The sequence below is a fragment of the Phaseolus vulgaris genome, chromosome 2, assembly GCF_000499845.2.
Source record: "Phaseolus vulgaris cultivar G19833 chromosome 2, P. vulgaris v2.0, whole genome shotgun sequence".
NCBI lineage: Eukaryota > Viridiplantae > Streptophyta > Magnoliopsida > Fabales > Fabaceae > Phaseolus > Phaseolus vulgaris.
This window is the reverse complement of record NC_023758.2, coordinates 3,088,072-3,107,220: the sequence shown is the minus strand read 5'-3', so window position 1 is coordinate 3,107,220 and position 19,149 is coordinate 3,088,072. Positions and strand designations below refer to the sequence as shown.

General features: G+C 32.1%; 2 protein-coding genes, 1 long non-coding RNA gene and 2 other non-coding genes across 5 annotated transcripts; 1 reads left to right on the top strand and 4 right to left on the bottom strand.

Annotated features, from left to right (window-relative positions):
- The first annotated feature begins 2,289 nt into the window (after nucleotides 1-2,289).
- LOC137810224 (uncharacterized) lies at nucleotides 2,290-3,469 on the top strand. Its single transcript, XR_011080856.1, has 3 exons — nucleotides 2,290-2,430; nucleotides 2,880-3,082; nucleotides 3,177-3,469. It is a non-coding gene; the product is annotated as an uncharacterized lncRNA (long non-coding RNA).
- Nucleotides 3,470-3,616: 147 nt separating this feature from the next.
- Nucleotides 3,617-5,284, bottom strand: LOC137810223 (protein RADIALIS-like 3). The gene is made up of 2 exons (XM_068611381.1): nucleotides 4,885-5,284; nucleotides 3,617-3,933 (listed from the first exon to the last, which is right to left on the bottom strand). Exons 1-2 carry the CDS (start codon nucleotides 5,160-5,162, stop codon nucleotides 3,912-3,914), a joined length of 300 nt encoding a protein of 99 aa, XP_068467482.1. The 5' UTR covers nucleotides 5,163-5,284; the 3' UTR covers nucleotides 3,617-3,911.
- Nucleotides 5,285-7,980: 2,696 nt separating this feature from the next.
- On the bottom strand, nucleotides 7,981-8,052 carry TRNAQ-CUG (transfer RNA glutamine (anticodon CUG)). Its single transcript has one exon. It is a non-coding gene; the product is annotated as a tRNA-Gln (tRNA).
- A 1,046-nt stretch (nucleotides 8,053-9,098) lies between these two features.
- Nucleotides 9,099-16,474, bottom strand: LOC137810222 (vacuolar sorting protein 39). The gene is made up of 12 exons (XM_068611380.1): nucleotides 15,909-16,474; nucleotides 15,615-15,826; nucleotides 15,081-15,212; nucleotides 14,854-14,997; nucleotides 14,601-14,713; nucleotides 13,208-13,634; nucleotides 11,930-12,253; nucleotides 11,156-11,377; nucleotides 10,718-10,960; nucleotides 10,130-10,576; nucleotides 9,928-10,026; nucleotides 9,099-9,672 (listed from the first exon to the last, which is right to left on the bottom strand). The coding sequence occupies exons 1-12, from the start codon at nucleotides 16,309-16,311 to the stop codon at nucleotides 9,469-9,471; spliced, it is 2,970 nt and encodes a 989-aa protein (XP_068467481.1). The 5' UTR covers nucleotides 16,312-16,474; the 3' UTR covers nucleotides 9,099-9,468.
- A 1,733-nt stretch (nucleotides 16,475-18,207) lies between these two features.
- TRNAI-UAU (transfer RNA isoleucine (anticodon UAU)) lies at nucleotides 18,208-18,281 on the bottom strand. Its single transcript has one exon. It is a non-coding gene; the product is annotated as a tRNA-Ile (tRNA).
- Nucleotides 18,282-19,149: the final 868 nt, after the last annotated feature.

Here is a 19,149-nt window from a genome sequence, read left to right as displayed (position 1 = left end):
AATGTTCAGGTAGTAAACTATCTAATGGATTGTATGCAAAGGGATAATCAATATTCTAAGTATAGTTAGGGTCATTTAACCCCAAGTCGTCATCCAACAAATTTAATTATAGATTTAGTAAGATAGATTTCAAATATTGATTCCAATAGTTTTTAGAATAGTTAAAAAGGAATTGTATTTGTTTAAAAGTTTTTTTAAAAGATAAGAGTAAGAGGATAAAAAAATAAGGTTGAGTCTCGAGTTCATTCAACAATAACTTATTCATCAGTTGACATATATATCATTTATTCAATCTCCAAAAAAAGATCGAATTACCAAACATGTTTGAGCCAGTTCAATAGAATCTAACTAATGAAACATGCATTCACTAATTCATTAAGTACCTTACGTGTCTTCATGCGTCTACTTATAAGGTTTTTAGTCTTTTACTTATTGAGTTAAGTAAATAAGAGATTGTTATAATGTTTACTAAACAAGAATTCCAATTAGAGAACAACATTGAATCATCAACATACATTCAGAAACAATTCCAATAACATAAACTAGAACTCAAAAAGACCAGATCATCTAGTGCATCCTATTACAAATATTGAAGAATAAAACTTTAATTTGACAAAACCTCAGAATTTATTGCGAAATATCAAGATAATCAACCCAGAAGAGTTTAGTCTTCTAGGTGTAGGAAAAACAAACAGATTATAAAGAAGAAAATAAGAAACTAAGAAAACTATGATGTTCTATTTATGAACGTGTTTACAATGTTGAGCTTCTTTCTTTCACCACGAAACTTGTATCTTTTTATAAGTTTCTTTGCTTCATGGATGTCACAATTAGATTATGGTTCAGATTTGTTCACATATTCTTAGTTTTCAACTTTCTAGATTTGTGGATTTTGTTTCCATTATGTTGCAAATTCTTTCTTCTTATCTTTCTAGATTTTCTGCTTTCAAATTTTGTCTTTGGGATGTGGTATATTTTATTCTATTATTATTTTACTCAAACTTTGTTTCCTGTTTTGATTTAGATAAGCAACTTAGACTTTGATTTATCAGGCCTACACGCAATAGTAGACACTTCTGTCAGACTTGCGTATTAGTGCAACAGACACTTTTATCAAATCATCTAGTCTAAGATGTTTACAATAGACTCTTTCTATACATTCATCTTCATTAAACTTAATTTTTCTAAGGAACTTTGTCAGTTAAGCCAAGTCTTAGCAAATGAGTTGCTGGACTGTCTGCTCCATGTAACCACTAGATCGTTTATAGTAAGGGAGATTTAAATAATCTAGTGTGACTAACAATCAAGATTGACAATAATAACATTTAAGACCTAAATAAATCCAATTAGAATAATCCTATTTATATTAGTGAATTTATTCATAATTACAATCCAAGAAAGTTATGATTAAAGATTTTAAGTGTGAGTTACTGTCGTGGTGCCACCTTTTCACAAAGGCTGAAATGAGACCTTTATTAGCAGTGTCATAGCTAATGTTGCACAATACCAAAAATCTGGTCTTAAGTACTGCGACCTTAATTTGGGATGAGTGATGCCAGATTTACTTAACCTCCATCTATGGGAGACCAACTTTAGGTCCCCTAACAAATCTTACTTACTCATCATGTCTTGTAGCAACTACTCGCAACACATATGCATCAATGACAACAACTTATTTCATATCCCTTTTATGGATTGACATCGTCGATTTCTATCTAACTTCCACTTGTTATGATCCACCTCTGACTCATACCATATCTTTGTCAACAATAAAATCCACATGATACAATTAGTAAAAAAAAAAAAATAACAATGTTATACATTTTTTATTATATATTTCTTAACCCATAAACATATTCATAACGTATTTATATATTTCATATTATACATTTCAAAATATATTTCGAGATCAAGAAATGCATTCCATAATATATTTATATATTTCGAATTATCCATTCCAAAATATGTTTTCATATCTAAAAATACATTCCAAAATATATAAATACATTTTAGATTATAAATTCTAAAATTTAATTTCAGATGAAGTTACAAATAAAAAATAACATAAACACTCACCACCTCTTTGATAGGGACGACGATACAATATAGTCTTCAACGACAATAGACACTGCAATTCTAGCAGGACTCTCGCACTCAAGAACCCAAGGGATGCAGAAGAAGTGAGGGAGAAGGAAAGGTAGTGTTTAAATAGAGTTATAAAGCAGGGATAATTTCGTCTTTTAACATATCCTTTTGCGTGCAACTTAAATTTTTGGGGGTGCAGAAGGCAGAGGCGTAAATGCTGTGAGCGGTGTGGCTTTAGTAATACCAGAACCCACCGGAAATCTCGAATATGACGCCGTTTCGAAACCATTTCTATTGTTTAACCCATCGCTCATTGCTCTTCCCTTTCGTTCGCGCAAACGCAAAGTAAGTTGCCATTGCTCTTCTTTCTCCTTTTTTCCATGCATACGTTTTTGTGTTTTTGATTATATGCTTCCTTGCAACCATCGATTCCAATAGTTTTTTTTTTTTTCTTAAGAATATTTGGTTGATGTTTGAGGGCTTAGTGTAATAACTCTGCGAATAGTTACATATCACAACGATGTAAACTTGCGTCAATAAACACACGCTAACATAAACAAACAAATTTAGTTCCAAACTTTAACAACTATGAATGAATTCAGTTCATTGTAATGAACTTGACCACTTTTAGTAAATTTTGTTATAATTGGCTCATAAGGGTCAAGCTATATAATTAATCTTCAGTGCAAGCATTTGTTAGCTGTTGAGTTATGTTAAATTTCCCAAGAATGAAATTTAAAGGAAGTGAGTTCCATTCAAGATCAGTTTTAAAGCAATATACATAATGGTGCTAGGTCTGGCTAGAATGGATTCCAACAACATGCTGACTCATGAGCAACAACAACCAGTCAAATCAGCTTCAAGAGTCTTCTCATTCTGCCAAAGAAAGAAGTCTGGCAATGGGAGCTTCGTGTCCAATTTAAGAAATCACTTTCATGACTTTATACATGCTTCAGCAGACGAACACAAGACTTGTTTGAGAAACACAATTCAAAAGGTAAATTTCTACTGAGGATTTATGCATCTTATAAGGTCTCTGTTTGTGATGCCCGCTTTGTGCTAAGTGATAAATTATAATTTGTTTGAAACAGATATTAGATGCATCAATTTTTTTTGGGAAAAATGGCCACAGCACAAACGAAGGTGACTCTGTACCCCTTCAGTCATCTACAAAAAACTAGAAGGCTTTCTTGAGTCATCATCACTAGAGTGAGAAGAGAGTTTATAAGACATTCTGTGGCCTTATAGAATGCATGATTTTGCTTGATACAGCAATAATATGTGAGGTGATGCTTTATGTTTCACTGTCAAGTCGTTTGGTCATTTGTTAACTACTTAAACCCACATAATCACATATATAAGATAAATTGCAGAAGTTTTCTCATATTAATTTATCCATATCTGATTTAAATTTAGTTTATTGAAAAAAAGATATTTTATTTTCTAATCAGAGCCGGTATAGTTGTGTGGGAGCTTGGTTTATTGTTGAATGTGATCGTAGAATGTGATGGTAGAATTTGTAACTCTGCAGTGAGCATCCTAAACTGAAGTCAACCTTAAATTCTCTCGATTATTAGATATTCCGCACCAGTTTTAGTCCACATAGGAGTAGTTTACGATTAAGGTTCAATTTGTCAAAATAAGAAGTTACAGCAATGCTTGTTAAGCCTTTTATCTGTTCTTATAGAAAAAGAGATCTCATGGTGAATGCTAAGCATGGAAGAAATTTACATACCCAGTTCTAAGGAAAAAACAAAGGTAATGAAGAGCAATGCTAAAATGACTTCCCCAAAAATGGTGTCCCTCTTCACTTTGAAGATCATTCTTCATAGTTTTAAATCCCTCAGCCTGTACATTATTTGTAACAAGAAATTACAATTAGCTTACAGAGGACTATTATCTTGTATGCATTAAACATCATCACGAAATATAAATGATGAGGGGTGAAGACTCTGTCTCACGATCTGTTTTAGAGTATTCATTATTGACTTATAAACTAGTACTCACTAATTCATTTATCTTCGTAACACAAAATTTCAATAAAACATTAATTATAAGTAAAATGATCGATCATTCATATAGTTTAAGGTTGTTCACTTCAAGGGTTAGAGGACATGGTTGAAAGAACATAAGAAAAGAGAGAATGAGACAAAATGAGTAAATTAGAATTACTTCAAACTATATTTACTTGGCTTATATGCAATGTGGGAAGTAATTAATTTACCTAATTCCAAACTAAGGATTTGCGGGATAAATTTTTTGTTAGACATTTATATGAATAGAAACTAAAGAGGTAAAATAAATTATTTTTTTAGAAGTTAAAGACTTAATTTATAAAAAAAGGTTATTTAGTTTCCTCAAAACTGATTACAATTTGTATATAAACTAATTGTCTTTTCCTCTTCTACAAATATTTACCTAAAAATTTATCTTGAAATTATCCTATATCTCTAACAATATACATGAGAACAAGAGAGTGAAATGACTGGTGCTGTTCACACTCAAACTAAATGCATTGTTGCCTCAGTTTTTGAGGTGGGGTAGGCAAACAACTTTTCCTTAATTGTCCTGCATTTTCTAGTTAATAATTATTGTAAAAAAAAATCTTATTCTCATGGTAGATGAGGATCAACATCAGGCCATACTAGGAAGGAAGTGGATCATAACATAAATCAGTGAAGTCATACTTGTTGGAAACTAATAGATAGTTTGATACATTGAGAGAGGAAGAACTCTAGTTTTGGGGGAATCATAAATTTGTTTCCATAATAATGCTAAGGAGGGAACAACATATGTTACCTTTGCTCTGCATTGTTGATGGTTACTTTGTCACATCCAGCATTTCTCCTGTAAGCAGGGAGGGGAACCTTGCCTGACTCAATGTTTTTTATGTCCTCAAGGAGCATCTCGTATTGCCTCTTGACTTCAGCTTCAGTTTCTCCAACAAACATAGCTATGTTGTTCCAACGGTCAGGGGTGTCCTTATCATATATTGCCAAGGCATTTTCAAACAGTTTGTTCTTCTGGGGTGTCCATCTTAGACTGGTGTTTGGAGAAGAAAGTGTTTTTGATGTCATTGTTACAAAAATCAGAGGTGAAGAAAGTGAAAATCCTTTGGACAACTAGTCACTAAGTTAGGAAGAATCTTTGACTGCAAAAAGGGACGTAAATGAGTGAGAAAACAATTGAAAGAACTGTAGAAGACTGGTGGGAAACACAATGAAGTAGGAAGTTGTTGAAGTGAATATTATAAGGACACTCGATTCAAGAAATGACACTGCAAAACTAGTAATTGGTTCGTCATTTAAACTATATATGGAAAGTTTGCAAGTTGTCAGACAAAAGTACAAGTTATTAATACTGTGTTTATATAATATGATCACTGTGCTGCGGGGAGATTAATGAAAGGATTTAAGTCCTGAAGATTAACCAGTTGCTTCTTTTTCAAGTATTCTAGTGTTTGTCCTGAAGAGCTGAAAGTTAAATAAGGATTTCTGTCCCAATATTCCACGTTTGTTCTACTGGTTTTGTACACGTGATCTTTCAAAAACTAAACAATAATTTAAAAAGAGGTGAACATAGTGAACTGATATGCATTGTTCTTATATTGTTTCAATTAATGGTTGATAATAGAAGCTATTGTAATTGTTATGCATGAAAAATGAGAATGAATATTGTAATGGTTGAACATGAAAAAGTAGATATTGTAATGGTTGAACATGAAAAAAAGATAATGAATTTTTATATTTATATAATATGCATTTTCATTTATTTAATAATGAAAATTATTTTTCATATTTATGTAATGTTATGTATTTATTTAATGCTTACTTTTTATATACTTTTTCTTCAAAATAAAATTTATATAAATAAGATTCTAAAATTAATAAAATATATTTACATAATGATATAAAATATGGAGTTTAATGCAGAATTTACATATAAGTTAATATAAGTTATGTAGCACATATACGGATATACGGACACGAAGATACATATAATCTCTAAAATCTAAAATGTAGGATACGGGAACACGAATCTATATATTATATTGAATTATATAAATTGAAAATAAATATTTATGTGTAAAAGTATGTTTCAGATTCTTTTAGGAGCAGGAAGATATTTTCCATGACTGGTTCAAAAGAATTTGTTCCTTATTTTTATCATCATAAGAAAATTATTGTATTTATACCTTTTATAATTGTGTTAATAATTGTGATAGAATTTTCAAAAATCCAACAAATATTTTTTGAATTGAACATTTCATCCATAAGTGTCCTACGAGTGTCAACACCGATACGTGTGTCCGACACGGATACGCCATTTAAGAGAAGCGTCCGAACCTCATAGCATATAAGAGAAGTAAATTTAGATTTACTGTTTATATAGCACAGACACTGCACGAACACTGATACAACACAGATACGAAAATACGTATAATCTCTAAAATGTAGGACACGGAAACACAAATCTATATATTATATAATTATGAATTATATAAACTGACAATAAAAATTTATGTGCACAAATATGTTTCAATTTTTTTATATTTTTCATAGTTATTTCAAAATGATTTGTTCTTTATTTTTATAATCATACTAAAAATTTATACAATAAATTTAATTTTTTAGAAAATTAATGTGTTTTTTCTTTTTAAAATTATATTAGAATTGTGAAAAATTTAATAAATAATTTTTGAATTCTACCTTTCATGCACACATATTTAGCAACTTTCGAGTGCCGATATTGTGTAACGCAGACCTGATATGAGCGAAAAAGGAGGTGAGACGTTGAAGTGAAAAAATGGACGTTAGGTTTTCCAGCAATTTGGTTTTGGATTGAAGAGAAACATAGGACGCAAAAGCAGCAAAACGAGGATTACATAACAGTACTCAACGTTGGACACTACATTAATATTTCATAAATATTCTTAGTAAGTGTATTAGGTACCACAATGTTCCTTCACTTCAATTTGATAATATAAATTCCATGTGCTAAGTACCTTCATCTTGACACGCGTCTGTTATCAACTCTGGCTTACACTTTTTCTTCTTCTTCTAAATAATATTGTATATTCCACTTAAATCTATTATCAACTCTACGTATATTTATTTTAATAATTGAAGTTTGGTATCTATATTTTAAGCATAAAAATTATTTAAAGTAATTTTAGTTTGAAAAATAAATTATTGTAATGAGAAACTAAAACTAAAGATACACTTTTACAATATGAAAGAGTGTTTTTTTTATTTATAAATTTGTTTGTTTCAAATAACCCTTTCTACTTGAAAAAAGAGAGTGTGAACCTGTAAAAGAGTTTCCTTTATCTTTAAAAAATGTTGATACTGTATTTTTAACGTGTTTTTATTGTTAGTAAAAAGTTTACTACAAATCATTTTTTGAGTTTTCTTCTTGTTTAATAAGTTTTTTGAAATTTCTAACCAATTCAAGCTAATAATAAAATATGTATCTAGAAAGTATATTTGCCTCTAGGTAGATGTATAAATTCCTCTTAAACTTTATTTTAAGAATAATATTTATGTTTGTAAATAGTTTAGCTTCGTAAATATCCTTAGTAAAAAAAGAGGATAATAGCATGTTGCTGATATAGTCTTCTAACGATTTATGGTGTGTTCAAATTTTTTGTTAAGTGTTCTTCAGAAAAATTATATTTTCTAGTGCGAGTTAAAATATTGGATTGAGTTTAAATCTATAAAATTTTAGAGGGATATAACATATATAGGGCGCTAAAATTACTATTAGTTAAATTTGTTGTTTTGTGTGCGTAAATATGTATCTTAATATGATTAAATTTTAAGTGTTATTGTATTTATTGAATTAAAATATATGAAAATAAAAGCCATCGGAAAAAACAAAAGCTTTTTATAAAAAAGGTCCTACCGAGATTTGAACTCGGGTTACTGGATTCAGAGTCCAATGTCCTGACCACTAGACCATAGGACCATATGTTGATTATGCAATGCTTTTAATTTTTATACTAAGTTTCACATTGGACATATTTTAAATGAACTTCTAATTTTAACAATTTTTTTTTCTTTGAATATATTATTGTTAAAATTGACTTTTCCATTTGATTGAGTTTTCTACAAAACCATTTTTATTTGGTTAACCTTAATCATTAAAAAATAAAATACAAAAATAAGATTATAATGCTTTATATTTTGAAACTATAAATGTTTTTAAAAATTCCTCTTTCTACAATAATTTTAGTTATAATTACTTATCCATTAATTGTTATAAATATCACCTTCAGAAGAATACAATGGGATATTTAAGACATTAATCTTTTATCAGAATTTTGTATTTGTTTCCTTTCTTCGTTAAGTCATAATAATTAGCATTTTCATTAAAAGGTGAATGGAAAAAGACTATTTAAAGATTGATTATGGAGTAATCCATCACTATACTGATAAACAAGTGAAGCAAAAGAGAAAGTTATGTTCATTGTCACCCATGATATAGTGAAAGCATCATAGACGTAAGTTCTTATATGCTATTTTTTTTAATATAAATAGAGAAAATAAAAGGAAAGAAAAGAAATAGAATTGAAAGCTCAAATTTTCTATTACTTGTTCTGATAGAATAAAAAGGAAAAGAAATGACATTTCTATTGCCAATTTGGCAGCGTATATTTTTCCTCTAATCTTAATAATAATAAGATGGTAATATTAAGGATAGTGCTGAGTTTTGATAAAATAGTAGTGATGTGGTTATGCTAATATTGTTAGTTATTATTAAGACACATTATAATGACAGGAAAGATAATAATGATGGTGAGAATGGTAACAACCACTATAAGGACTTGTGATTTAAAATACAAGATATAAATCATATCATGAAAATACACAAAACAATTTATTATATAAAATTTAAATATCATCCTAAATAGAGGAATGATAAACACTAATTTATTACCTTCACTAACAAGATACATGTTTTTATATTAGAAATTATATAGATTATCATACTAAAACATAGATTAAAGAATATACGTTTTAACACCATATTGTTTATAATAATTAATACTGAAATTTGACTTCACATTTTGGTGCGGACAATATAACACGTGAATCTACTACCTTTCAACGCTCAAAATAAATGTCTGATCCTCTAACTCAATATTTACATCACAATTGAAGAAAAAAAGATAAACATTCACCTATGCAATTTCACAATTTCTAAATCTCACGTTTGGATAGGCTCTTCACATATCAAATCTCACTTTTCACACAAATTGACGGCAAAAAATGGGGTACTTCGAAAGACAAATTACAGTGGCAGGATCATAATCCACCAATCAGCAGGTTCCGTGTGTAAAAGCACACTCAAACAACACAACTGGAGCACCAATTGGTAGCTTCATAATCGCTTCCTCAATTGAGACCCTTTGCCTACCACTTTCATATTTTGAGAATCTCTGAAACAGACAAAGTGCACGAGAGTGCTACCATTTGGGTAGACAGCAAAAACACTAGTCCCTATTTTCTTATGGCACAGAGAGCACATGCTATCACCGGTTATCTTCACAACTGCTTTCCTCTGACTATACAGTTCATCTTTCACCTGTGTGAAACAAATTAAATCATGCCACTGGCTAGATTTTAACAAAGCAGAAGTATCTGCATATGCAACACAGAGTGTTGCTCATTTGCTCTGCCATATTGCATCCTACAGTACAATTACTAGAAGGTACGAGGTAATGATGTATAATAAATTCATACAAAAGCAAGAAATTAGTAAGTCCTCACCACAGCCTCCTATCCTACAAGTCCCCCTAAAATACTAATAGATGACATTTTATTCCTGGTATATTCTTACCTGAAGGTTCTCACTTTGTCTCAAGCTCTTGATCACCGAACAGTTTCGGTACATTTCACTTGATTTTTTCAAAAGGGGTCCAAGAAATGAAAGCAGGTCCTGCGGATTATAATACATTTCTTATACCAACCGGATTGAAGAAACTAATGAGTGTTTGGCAAAATAAACCTTCTCCTATGGTGCACCAACAAGAAATGGATACCTGTAATTTTGTCTCTTTCGGCAGAAGTTTAAGGGCCTGGGCTCCATTTATTCTATCCCACCTGCGGCTCAACAAATCAAGGACCTTATCGAGCATGATAGTAGTAGAACCACCCTCACTATAGTCATCTGCATCACCATCACTCCTGCCACTGTCAGTGCTGCTTAAACTAACTTTTGTGTCCTCTGCACCCTCTATTGCAGCAATTTTCTTAGACCCTCGACCTCTACTTCTTATGGATGGCGTAGAAGTAAGCTTTGGAATAGTTTTATTCTGTGAGGATAATATATTTGTAATTCTATTTTCAAAACCTGCTGTGGTCCTTCGAGGATTCAAATAAATTTGCAAAAGCACAAGGTATATGTTACTGGAATATTTTGCAGATGGCTGGTGCATAGACTCATAGACTCGATCACAATATGACAGTGCCAGTTCTGGAGCATTGAGCTACAAATGAAAAATACACTCATTTACCGTAATATTCATTAGTTTAAAACAATGAACTGAAGTGCCTTAGGGGGTATCAGAAAATGAAACCATCTCTGAATCTTCCCTTCACAGTAAATAGATGATTTATACTTGATATACCTTGTGAACATACAAAGATAATGCCAGTTCATGTTGGTTCATTTTTCCCAACAATATCGCACGCTCTTCATATAAAGCATCTGGTGGAAGACGTTTTAGCAAAGCCTCTGGATTGTATCCTGCAATGGTCTCCAAGGCAGACAATAATTTTTTTCTTGTTGGGGAATAATCTTTCTCATCCCATTTTTTTGAAGCACATAAACCAGCATGCCAATCGAGTACTTCAGAAAGATATATGTGCACCTACATTAAAAAAAAAACTGTAAATAAATACAGAATTTTCTCATTATTAATCATGAGTAAATCATGCTGACAATTAAGCAGCATCAAAATAATGCTTTCCCACTTTTTTCGAGTGCTACTTCCATGAAATCCTTGTCCACCCGCTTCTTCCCAACCCAAAGAAAAAGTAGAAAAAAAAATGCAAGTGGTCCTCACCATTTCATTCTGCAAATTGCCAGATACGGCATTCTCATTCATTGCAAGCATGAGCTCCAAGTACCTAGCTTGCATGGTTGGAGAATGCTTCTTCAAATATGAGCTCACCATATCTGCTTGAATGTTTCCAGACAGAAAGAGCTCTATAGTTTGAGATGGGCAGCTTTCGAGAACAAGCATTGAGAACTCTAGTACAAGTATGGGGTCTGTCCCACAGAGCGGCTGCATCAGAAACTCACCAAATTAAAAAATAAGAATCAGAAACAATTTTTTGTCTGAGTTCTCTGGCAAACTTAAAATCCGTAAGTAATGGAGATTGAGTACATTTCTAATTAATTTGTGACTACAGAGTCAACATTTTAAAGCATAACTCCATGCAGAGGAAAAGAACTGAACTAAGTCAAATAACCAACGTATGAAAAACCTCTCAAACATTTGCTGCGACAGAACCAAAAAGTTCATGTGTATGATAACAAAGTGTCATCTGATATACAATATCAAATAATACAAAATAATAGTACCTTCATATAATCACCATTAATGCTAGAATAGAACCTAATGTTAATAATACCCCCAATAAATAAGTCAACAACTTCAATGAATTGAGGAGTCACTATCTCATAGAATCTTGTATTTCTAACAGTACTGTTTTCTAAATCCATAAATCCACCATCTATACCAGATAATTTGAGGCAGTGAAAAATTTAGACATCACAACCTTTTGAAACTTTCAAGGAAAAAATTGGTTAAAATATTAACCAAACAGAAAATTACCTTGAGATACTCCACAATATCCTCAGGCTTGAATCTTTGTGTAATTTTAGACTGGCTAGATTTTGACTCATCCACCAATTTGTGAAGAAGTTCAAGAGCCTCCCGGTGCAGTGAATTGTGCTTGTAAAGTTCTAATAAAGCAACACTGTGGTTGTCTTTTTGAAGTATTTCCTCACATATTTTCAAATCACAGTAGTTAACACCTCTCAGTAACTCTAAAGCCACTGAAGGTTGTCCAGTTAGAAGCAATGCTTGGAGTAAAGCAGTATCCAATATTGAAGCCATCTCCCGAGCTCCAGAACTAACAGGCATACTACCACGCCCCTGAAACATAATAATTACAAAATGATAACCTAAGTAACAACAGAGTTAAAATTAATACTACTATTTAACTGTTCCGATAGTTCAAAAAAAATTAAGTACATCATGCATCCCATAGCTTCACCATCAATTAGGGGTGTCAACATGGGTTCAAACCCTTGAGTCAACCCAGCTCACCATGGGTTCAAGCAGAGTTGGGTTGGATTTAGTTTTTATAAATGTCGGTCAACTAAACCTGGCTTACTTAACTCATAGGTTATTTTAGCCTCAAATTCGTTCCACAAGATTACCAATAAATTTTTTATTTATCACTAACAGGGGTTCAAACTGAGTTGGAGGTGGGTTAACCCATTACCCACCAACGACAATCCCTTATAATTTTTTTCATTATAATTGTTTACAACTTTTAATTATGTATTTTGACACTTTAATCTTTTTAAGATTAGAATGTTGTTCAACGGTGTTTGAATAGTTTGGATTTTTAATTTATTTGCTAGCTCAATTATATAAGTTGACACTTCGATCTTCACTTACTATTTTTGTAGTATCATTTCCTAATTGTGGTTAATACTTGGTGAAATAGGTAAACACCTTGATTGTACTACTATAAATAGGTGGGTCAAGTGAACCAACCCACCTAACCCAATAACCCGCCCCTACCATCAGTCTTAAATATGTGCGTTGAGGGAAGGGGGGCATATCAAGTAACAGTGAACAAAGAACTGACCATTTTATGTTCTCACACACGATAAACACTATATAGTTATATACACATGCATATGGATGCACACACACAAAATAAACCTTTATATAGATATGACATAATACTCTCCTAGTTGACTTCCCACTGAAAGGCATGACTTGTGAATTTTACCCTCAAAATGGTTGTTATCACACATTGCAGATGTATTCAATATGCAGAAAACAGAAAATATAATAAAACTAGTTTTTTTTTACCTTGTTTGATTTCTTAAGCCTATTGTAAGATGCAAAGTTATCCCCAACAGCATCTAAAACGACTTCTTCAGTTCCTTCAGCAGTGGCCTTCTCAATAAAACTATATCTCTTCTTCTGTAAGTATTTTATGAGAGCCATAAGCATATTATGGTTCATTTTTTTTGATTCAAGTGCTGCATTCTCATCAGATTCTGACATATGAGAAGTTGATGAGGGTTCCAGATCATCTGACACACCTGAAGAAGCTCTTGAGAGATATGAAGCATCACCATCAATGTCCAACTTTTCTAGCTCGTGAACAATAGTTGTGTTTGGAAGAATAATGGATGGATACAGGGAAAGCACATGGGTTATATCTACTTGAGATGCCAGGAAATGTTCCATAGCCTCTTCATAGCTCCCATTCTCAAAAAGATAGTGAGCGTATCTGTAACAACATAATAGAAACACATTTAGCATCCCTTTTGGAGAATACTAAGTAATGATTAATATGTTGAGCTGATGTAATTTGGAAAACTACTAATTAATATTAATAAATATAAATGCATGAAAGGCAACATCCTCCATCAAGACAAAATTAACTTTATCATTAATGTTGCCTTCATTATGCAACTCATAGGAGTTCAGTAACAATGTCAACATGTATACAGAAATTCTGGGGCCAAAATATCACTGAAACGCTTTTACACACCTATTCTTGCTTTTAATTACCAGTGTAAATATTTTGAGTATAACACAAATATTGTAAAATATTGATATGAACCTAATAATACAACTACGTATAGTATGAAAATGATTATGTGCCTAACACATAGTTTGGGATATATTTTCTAAAATATAGGAATTCCCAGTACAATGTACAGACCACAATCTAATTGTATGATACATAATCCTAGATTTTCATATCATCATTATGTGTCCTTTACCCATCTGTGGAAGAAGAGAATGTATTCTCTTATATTGGGTGAAACAAATTAGTCACAGCTACTATTAAGTTTATTAACATGAAAACAGGAGTCACTTAGCAACACTTCTATTAGCCACAGCTATTAATAAGTTTAATAAGCTCTTATACAAGGAACACTTAGTTACAAATATACCAAGTAATACACATTTCTACTTTTGTTTCATTTGTTATCATGATCACATTGGTACAAATTCCAGGTAAACAGCTAGTCCATACCTCCAATATGAGATTTATTTCAATCATAACTACTGAATCCTACAAGTTTCAAGGCATTTTCAGATACTAATGTGAGAATTTGGAATTAATACAAACTTAAACTGCCAGCTAATCGGTGCTCAATGCTCAGAATTTGGTTGGACTTAAAATCAAAGGTATTCAACAAAATAGAAGCAATATGTCTAGATTTATTTCGAAATGGCATATAACCTTATATGAATTGAACCCTCCTTTGCAGCACGGAGACTTGAATCTTCAGGTGGAAGAAGTTTGCACAATGACAAGGCCTCCTCAAAGTTGCCAGAAGCTGTTAATTGGACTATCTGCAATACAAAATAAAATACAGAATTTGATAGTGTAGAGCAAAATGAAGATGTGATTCACTGCTCTTCCATTTGCATTGGAATCCAGAAACAGGTGACTAATAAAAAAGGTATCAATTATTCAACAACATTAGCAATACCTGGGCTCCAAGGGGAACAGGGAAGAGGCCATGAATTGAATTATCCAAAGCAAGTATCATGGAATCATTGCTCTGGCAAAGGTGACGAACATTTCGAAGAACAACTGTCTGTATCAACGGATAAGGAGCTCGAAGGGATCGAATCTGTAAAATGAAACCACATCAATCAATCCACAACCACTTGAAAACAACAAAGATCAATGAAATTGTTTCAGACAGACAGTTACCTCCACAAATCTGGGCAGCAAAGCTATAGCATACGGCTTCTGAATAACAACTTCCAAAGGAGCCTCAGACCAGCAAATCCTACCTTCCGGAAGAAGCTTCCCATTTTGGTCCACAAAAACCCCAATATTCTCCTAAAAAAATACATCAACAAAACAAATGTCAAATTCTTCCTCTAACCTAAGAAAACATACGAAACACAAAAAATGACATGAACATTATGTGTGTTTTTGGATAAGCGATGACAATATTGATTTTGAAGTAATAGCTATTTATGTTTGGATGATTTTGTTATAAAAGCAAGTCAGTGGAAAAATTCATCATAAATGATGGATCCAACATAAAAGCCACCTAAAGTTGCTTCAATTCATAATCAATTCTGGACCCAACCAAAGTCAATTCCTCATCATGAAACCGAACATAAGAAAATTTACTACTGAACACATAATGGATAGTTCAATGTAATTTTGGATAATCCAACATAAACCAAACATACACCAATATATTGCGCATTGCATGTTGGAAAAGAACAATACCTTTCCAAGAAGAAGTTCACCAGTGGGAAGAGAAACGACCAGAGGAGGCGCTAGTCTCCCGGAAGTGAAAACCTCAGACAAAGCTCCGTTTGAAGAATTCAGAATCACATACTCTCTTCTAATCCCCAAACATATATTCTCGCCGCACCAACCCATGGATTTCACCGTATCCCCCACGCCATACTCTTTCACCTCCACAAATCCCCTGCCACCTGCGCGCGCTCATACTCTAAATTTCAATTAACCGCGACAACAATCGAGAAACGCAACGGAATGAAAATGAATCGGCGTTACCGTCGTGTCTGAAGACGCAAACGCGCTTCTGCCTGGCGAAGCAGAGGAAGCCTCGGCGGTGGTCCCAGCAGAAGACGTTGGCACCCTTGGCCTTAGTGATGACCGCGATGGTCTCGAAGGAAGGGAGTCTGTGGAAAGCGATGGATTCAGAGAGCGATATGAGGAACTCTCGCGACTCCACCACCGTCATTGATAGCACGGGCTTCTTCGCGAACCCGACAATGTTCCTCTCCAACGCGTAGGAATTGGAGCCGTCGGAGGAGGATTCCGTTTCCGGCGCGAATATTCGGAGCGATCCATCGGAGCAACCCAGGAGGAGCTTGGAACCGTAGGATTCGATGGATTCGATCTTGGCAGGACACTCGCGCACCAGCTCCACGCAATCGTACGCGCTGTGCACCATTTCCTCACTCCCTCAACATTAACTCAATCACACCTTTTTCTTTTTAGAACTTTAAAAACAACAACAGATGCATACATTATTACAACTAATCTCTTCTTTTACGTTGCCTTTCAATTTTTATAGAGACAATTCTGATGAAATAATGGAAATACCATTTAAAATTATGTAAACACTTTCTCTAGTATAGATAAGCTTTAGTGCGAAAGTAAAATATATTATTTTAGGTTTAAAAAACTCATTTTTTTGTTTTACCGTTTTATCAATTTCATTTCCTTATTTTAAGTGTTTTAAACTTAGTTTTATTTTAAAAGATACAAATCAATATAATTTTATGTTAGAATATAATTTTATGTTAGAATGATATCAAAGTAGAAGAGTTTAAAGTAATAAACTTCCTCCTACACATGTGTGGGGGTAACAAATAAGAAAATGGTAGATAATGGGATGGTAAAAAATATAAAGATGGTAGAGGGGAAAGATGAATGTGTTTTACTCACTATTATTTAACAAATATCAATCACACTCGTATTAGAATTGGTTTACAATAAATCATCTCGTACATAATGCTCCCTACTCCATTAGCATATGAAATATTATTTTTCTCTTTCTTATCTTCTTTGGAATTAGGAGCTTGAGTAATCTAGAGTATTATCTAATGACATAAATGACCTAGAAGTGTGCTTATAAACTAAACTTATGCATCTTAAACTTTTCAACAATTTTTCTTAAATAATCTTGTTGAGGTAAACACAACATACCCTCATTTGATCCTTTAGAGACACAACATACCCTCATCTCAAATTTCTAAGCTTAATATTTCTTTGAATCCTTTTTTCTCATATTTGTTCTACTAACTAGTTACAATGATCACCATATACAAGAGAAAAACACAACACACTCCCTTATTATTTTTATCAAGATGTAAACATAATTATCATAACTACACCTTTGAAACCTTGTCTTTCTTAAGAAATAATCAAGCATATTTCATTGTTGTGGACTTTGTTTCAAAGTGATTTCTACATGAAGCACACGTTTTTTTGAACTTCAACGAACCCCATATGTGTTTGCATGTAAATGGTCTCTTATAAATTTCCATGTCAGAATGTTGTTTTAACATTCAATTGTTTTAACACTTGATTGTACTGTTTAACAACTACAATCAAGATTCTTATAGGATAATGTTTTACCACAATTTGAACAATTTCTTATAATATACTTCATCCACCTGTGTAAAACCTTGTCACTAGTCTCACATTGAATCTTTCTTTTCCCTTACAGAATATTTCTTCTTATTCTTAAATTCATATTTGCATATAACCACATTTTGATTTAGCTAAACCCACAAGCATTCATGTGTTATTCTTCTTTAAATATTCAAGCTCCTATTCCCATGACACACTATGACTGTTGACTTCCTACACTTTTTTATGCCTCTTAGAAGTTTTAGGTTTGGAACCTTTTACCTCTCCAATTGCATTAAAGACAAAGTAAATGAGATCAACATGCTCAAACTATTATGTTGATTTAATCGTGTTCCTTTTTTATCACAGGTAAATTATTAGGTGGAATTTAAGTTTACATGTTCTGAACTCCCCAAATGATAAGTAGAAGGTTGATCTTCATCGTGTGATGCCTCCAAACCCTAAACCTCTTTAGGTGATTCAATTTAAAACTAGGAGACTTCACCTTAACCAAAGCTTTCTCCATGTTTTTCTTTAGGTTTTTACATATCATAGTCATTCAAGTCTCATCGAATGTGACATACTTGTGTGTGAAGCATCTAGCTTCCCCATGTTCCAACCCCCATAACTTGTTCTACTTACTTAGCTCCACCAAATCTCTAGTAAAGTCATATATGACTATTCAATTTTAAAAAATTACAACTTTTGATGTTGGTCCCGGCGGGGCTCGAACCCGCGACCTTCGGCTCATAAGACCAACGCTCTAACCAACTGAGCTACGGGACCTTGATGAAAATATGTGAACCATTTTGGTATATATAACTCAAACACGAAACTTCCCTTCTCGTTTTTACAAACTTGCAAAATGCCCTCATGCAGAACATCTTACAAATTGCTTGCAAACATAAAATTATTTTTCAGTATACTTCTTTTATTGAGATAAAATTGTTCATTAACTTATGTTAAATTGTTATTTAAATCTTTAACAATTTAAAAAAATATTATCTTCCCTACTTTAAGGGTTTCAAAAAGCATTCTTCGTCTTTGTCTTTAGTATCAAATAAGAAATAAAAAAGGATTTTTTTCTTATTCTCTTTTATTTCATTTATTTGCTTTTATTTTCCTCACACATGCAGTAATTTTAGATATAATTATTTATTTAGTTTATACAATTATAAAAAATTTAATTTTAATTTCTACGCGTACTCTTTTAATTCTTTATTTTTAATATACTTTAGTTTTTATCATCTAAAATAATAGGGACTAATATATATGTATATATAAATTTTATTTGTTTATGGGTTAAAAATAGGTTAGAACATTAGTCTATAGAGAGTTGATGCAACTAAAGGAAATAAAACAACATTTTTTTTTCTGTTGTGGAATACGAAAAGGATTCAGAGGTTGAATAAGAAAACAACAAAAACGATGACACGGATAAATAAACAAAAATGAGTATTATTGAAAATAAATAAATTTGATGTGGCCAAATATTAAGTTTAAATATTTTAGTACTCAATAACTTTGAGAATCTGGAACAAATGTCAAACAAAATAATAATGAAGAGAAAAAACAATGAGTTGTATGGATAAATATAAAAAGAAATAAAACACAAAAAACCTAAATATTTATTTAATAAATAAAAATATTAGTA

Coding starts and splice junctions, on each gene's coding strand:
- LOC137810223 (XM_068611381.1), bottom strand. CDS start 5,162: ATGACATCAAAAACACTTTCTTCTCCAAACACCAGTCTAAGATGGACA. Junction 3,934..4,884: donor ATCAACAATGCAGAGCAAAG/GTAACATATGTT, acceptor AATAATGTACAG/GCTGAGGGATTTAAAACTAT.
- LOC137810222 (XM_068611380.1), bottom strand. CDS start 16,311: ATGGTGCACAGCGCGTACGATTGCGTGGAGCTGGTGCGCGAGTGTCCT. Junction 15,827..15,908: donor TTGCGTCTTCAGACACGACG/GTAACGCCGATT, acceptor GAGCGCGCGCAG/GTGGCAGGGGATTTGTGGAG. Junction 12,254..13,207: donor GGCTTAAGAAATCAAACAAG/GTAAAAAAAAAC, acceptor ATTATGTTTCAG/GGGCGTGGTAGTATGCCTGT.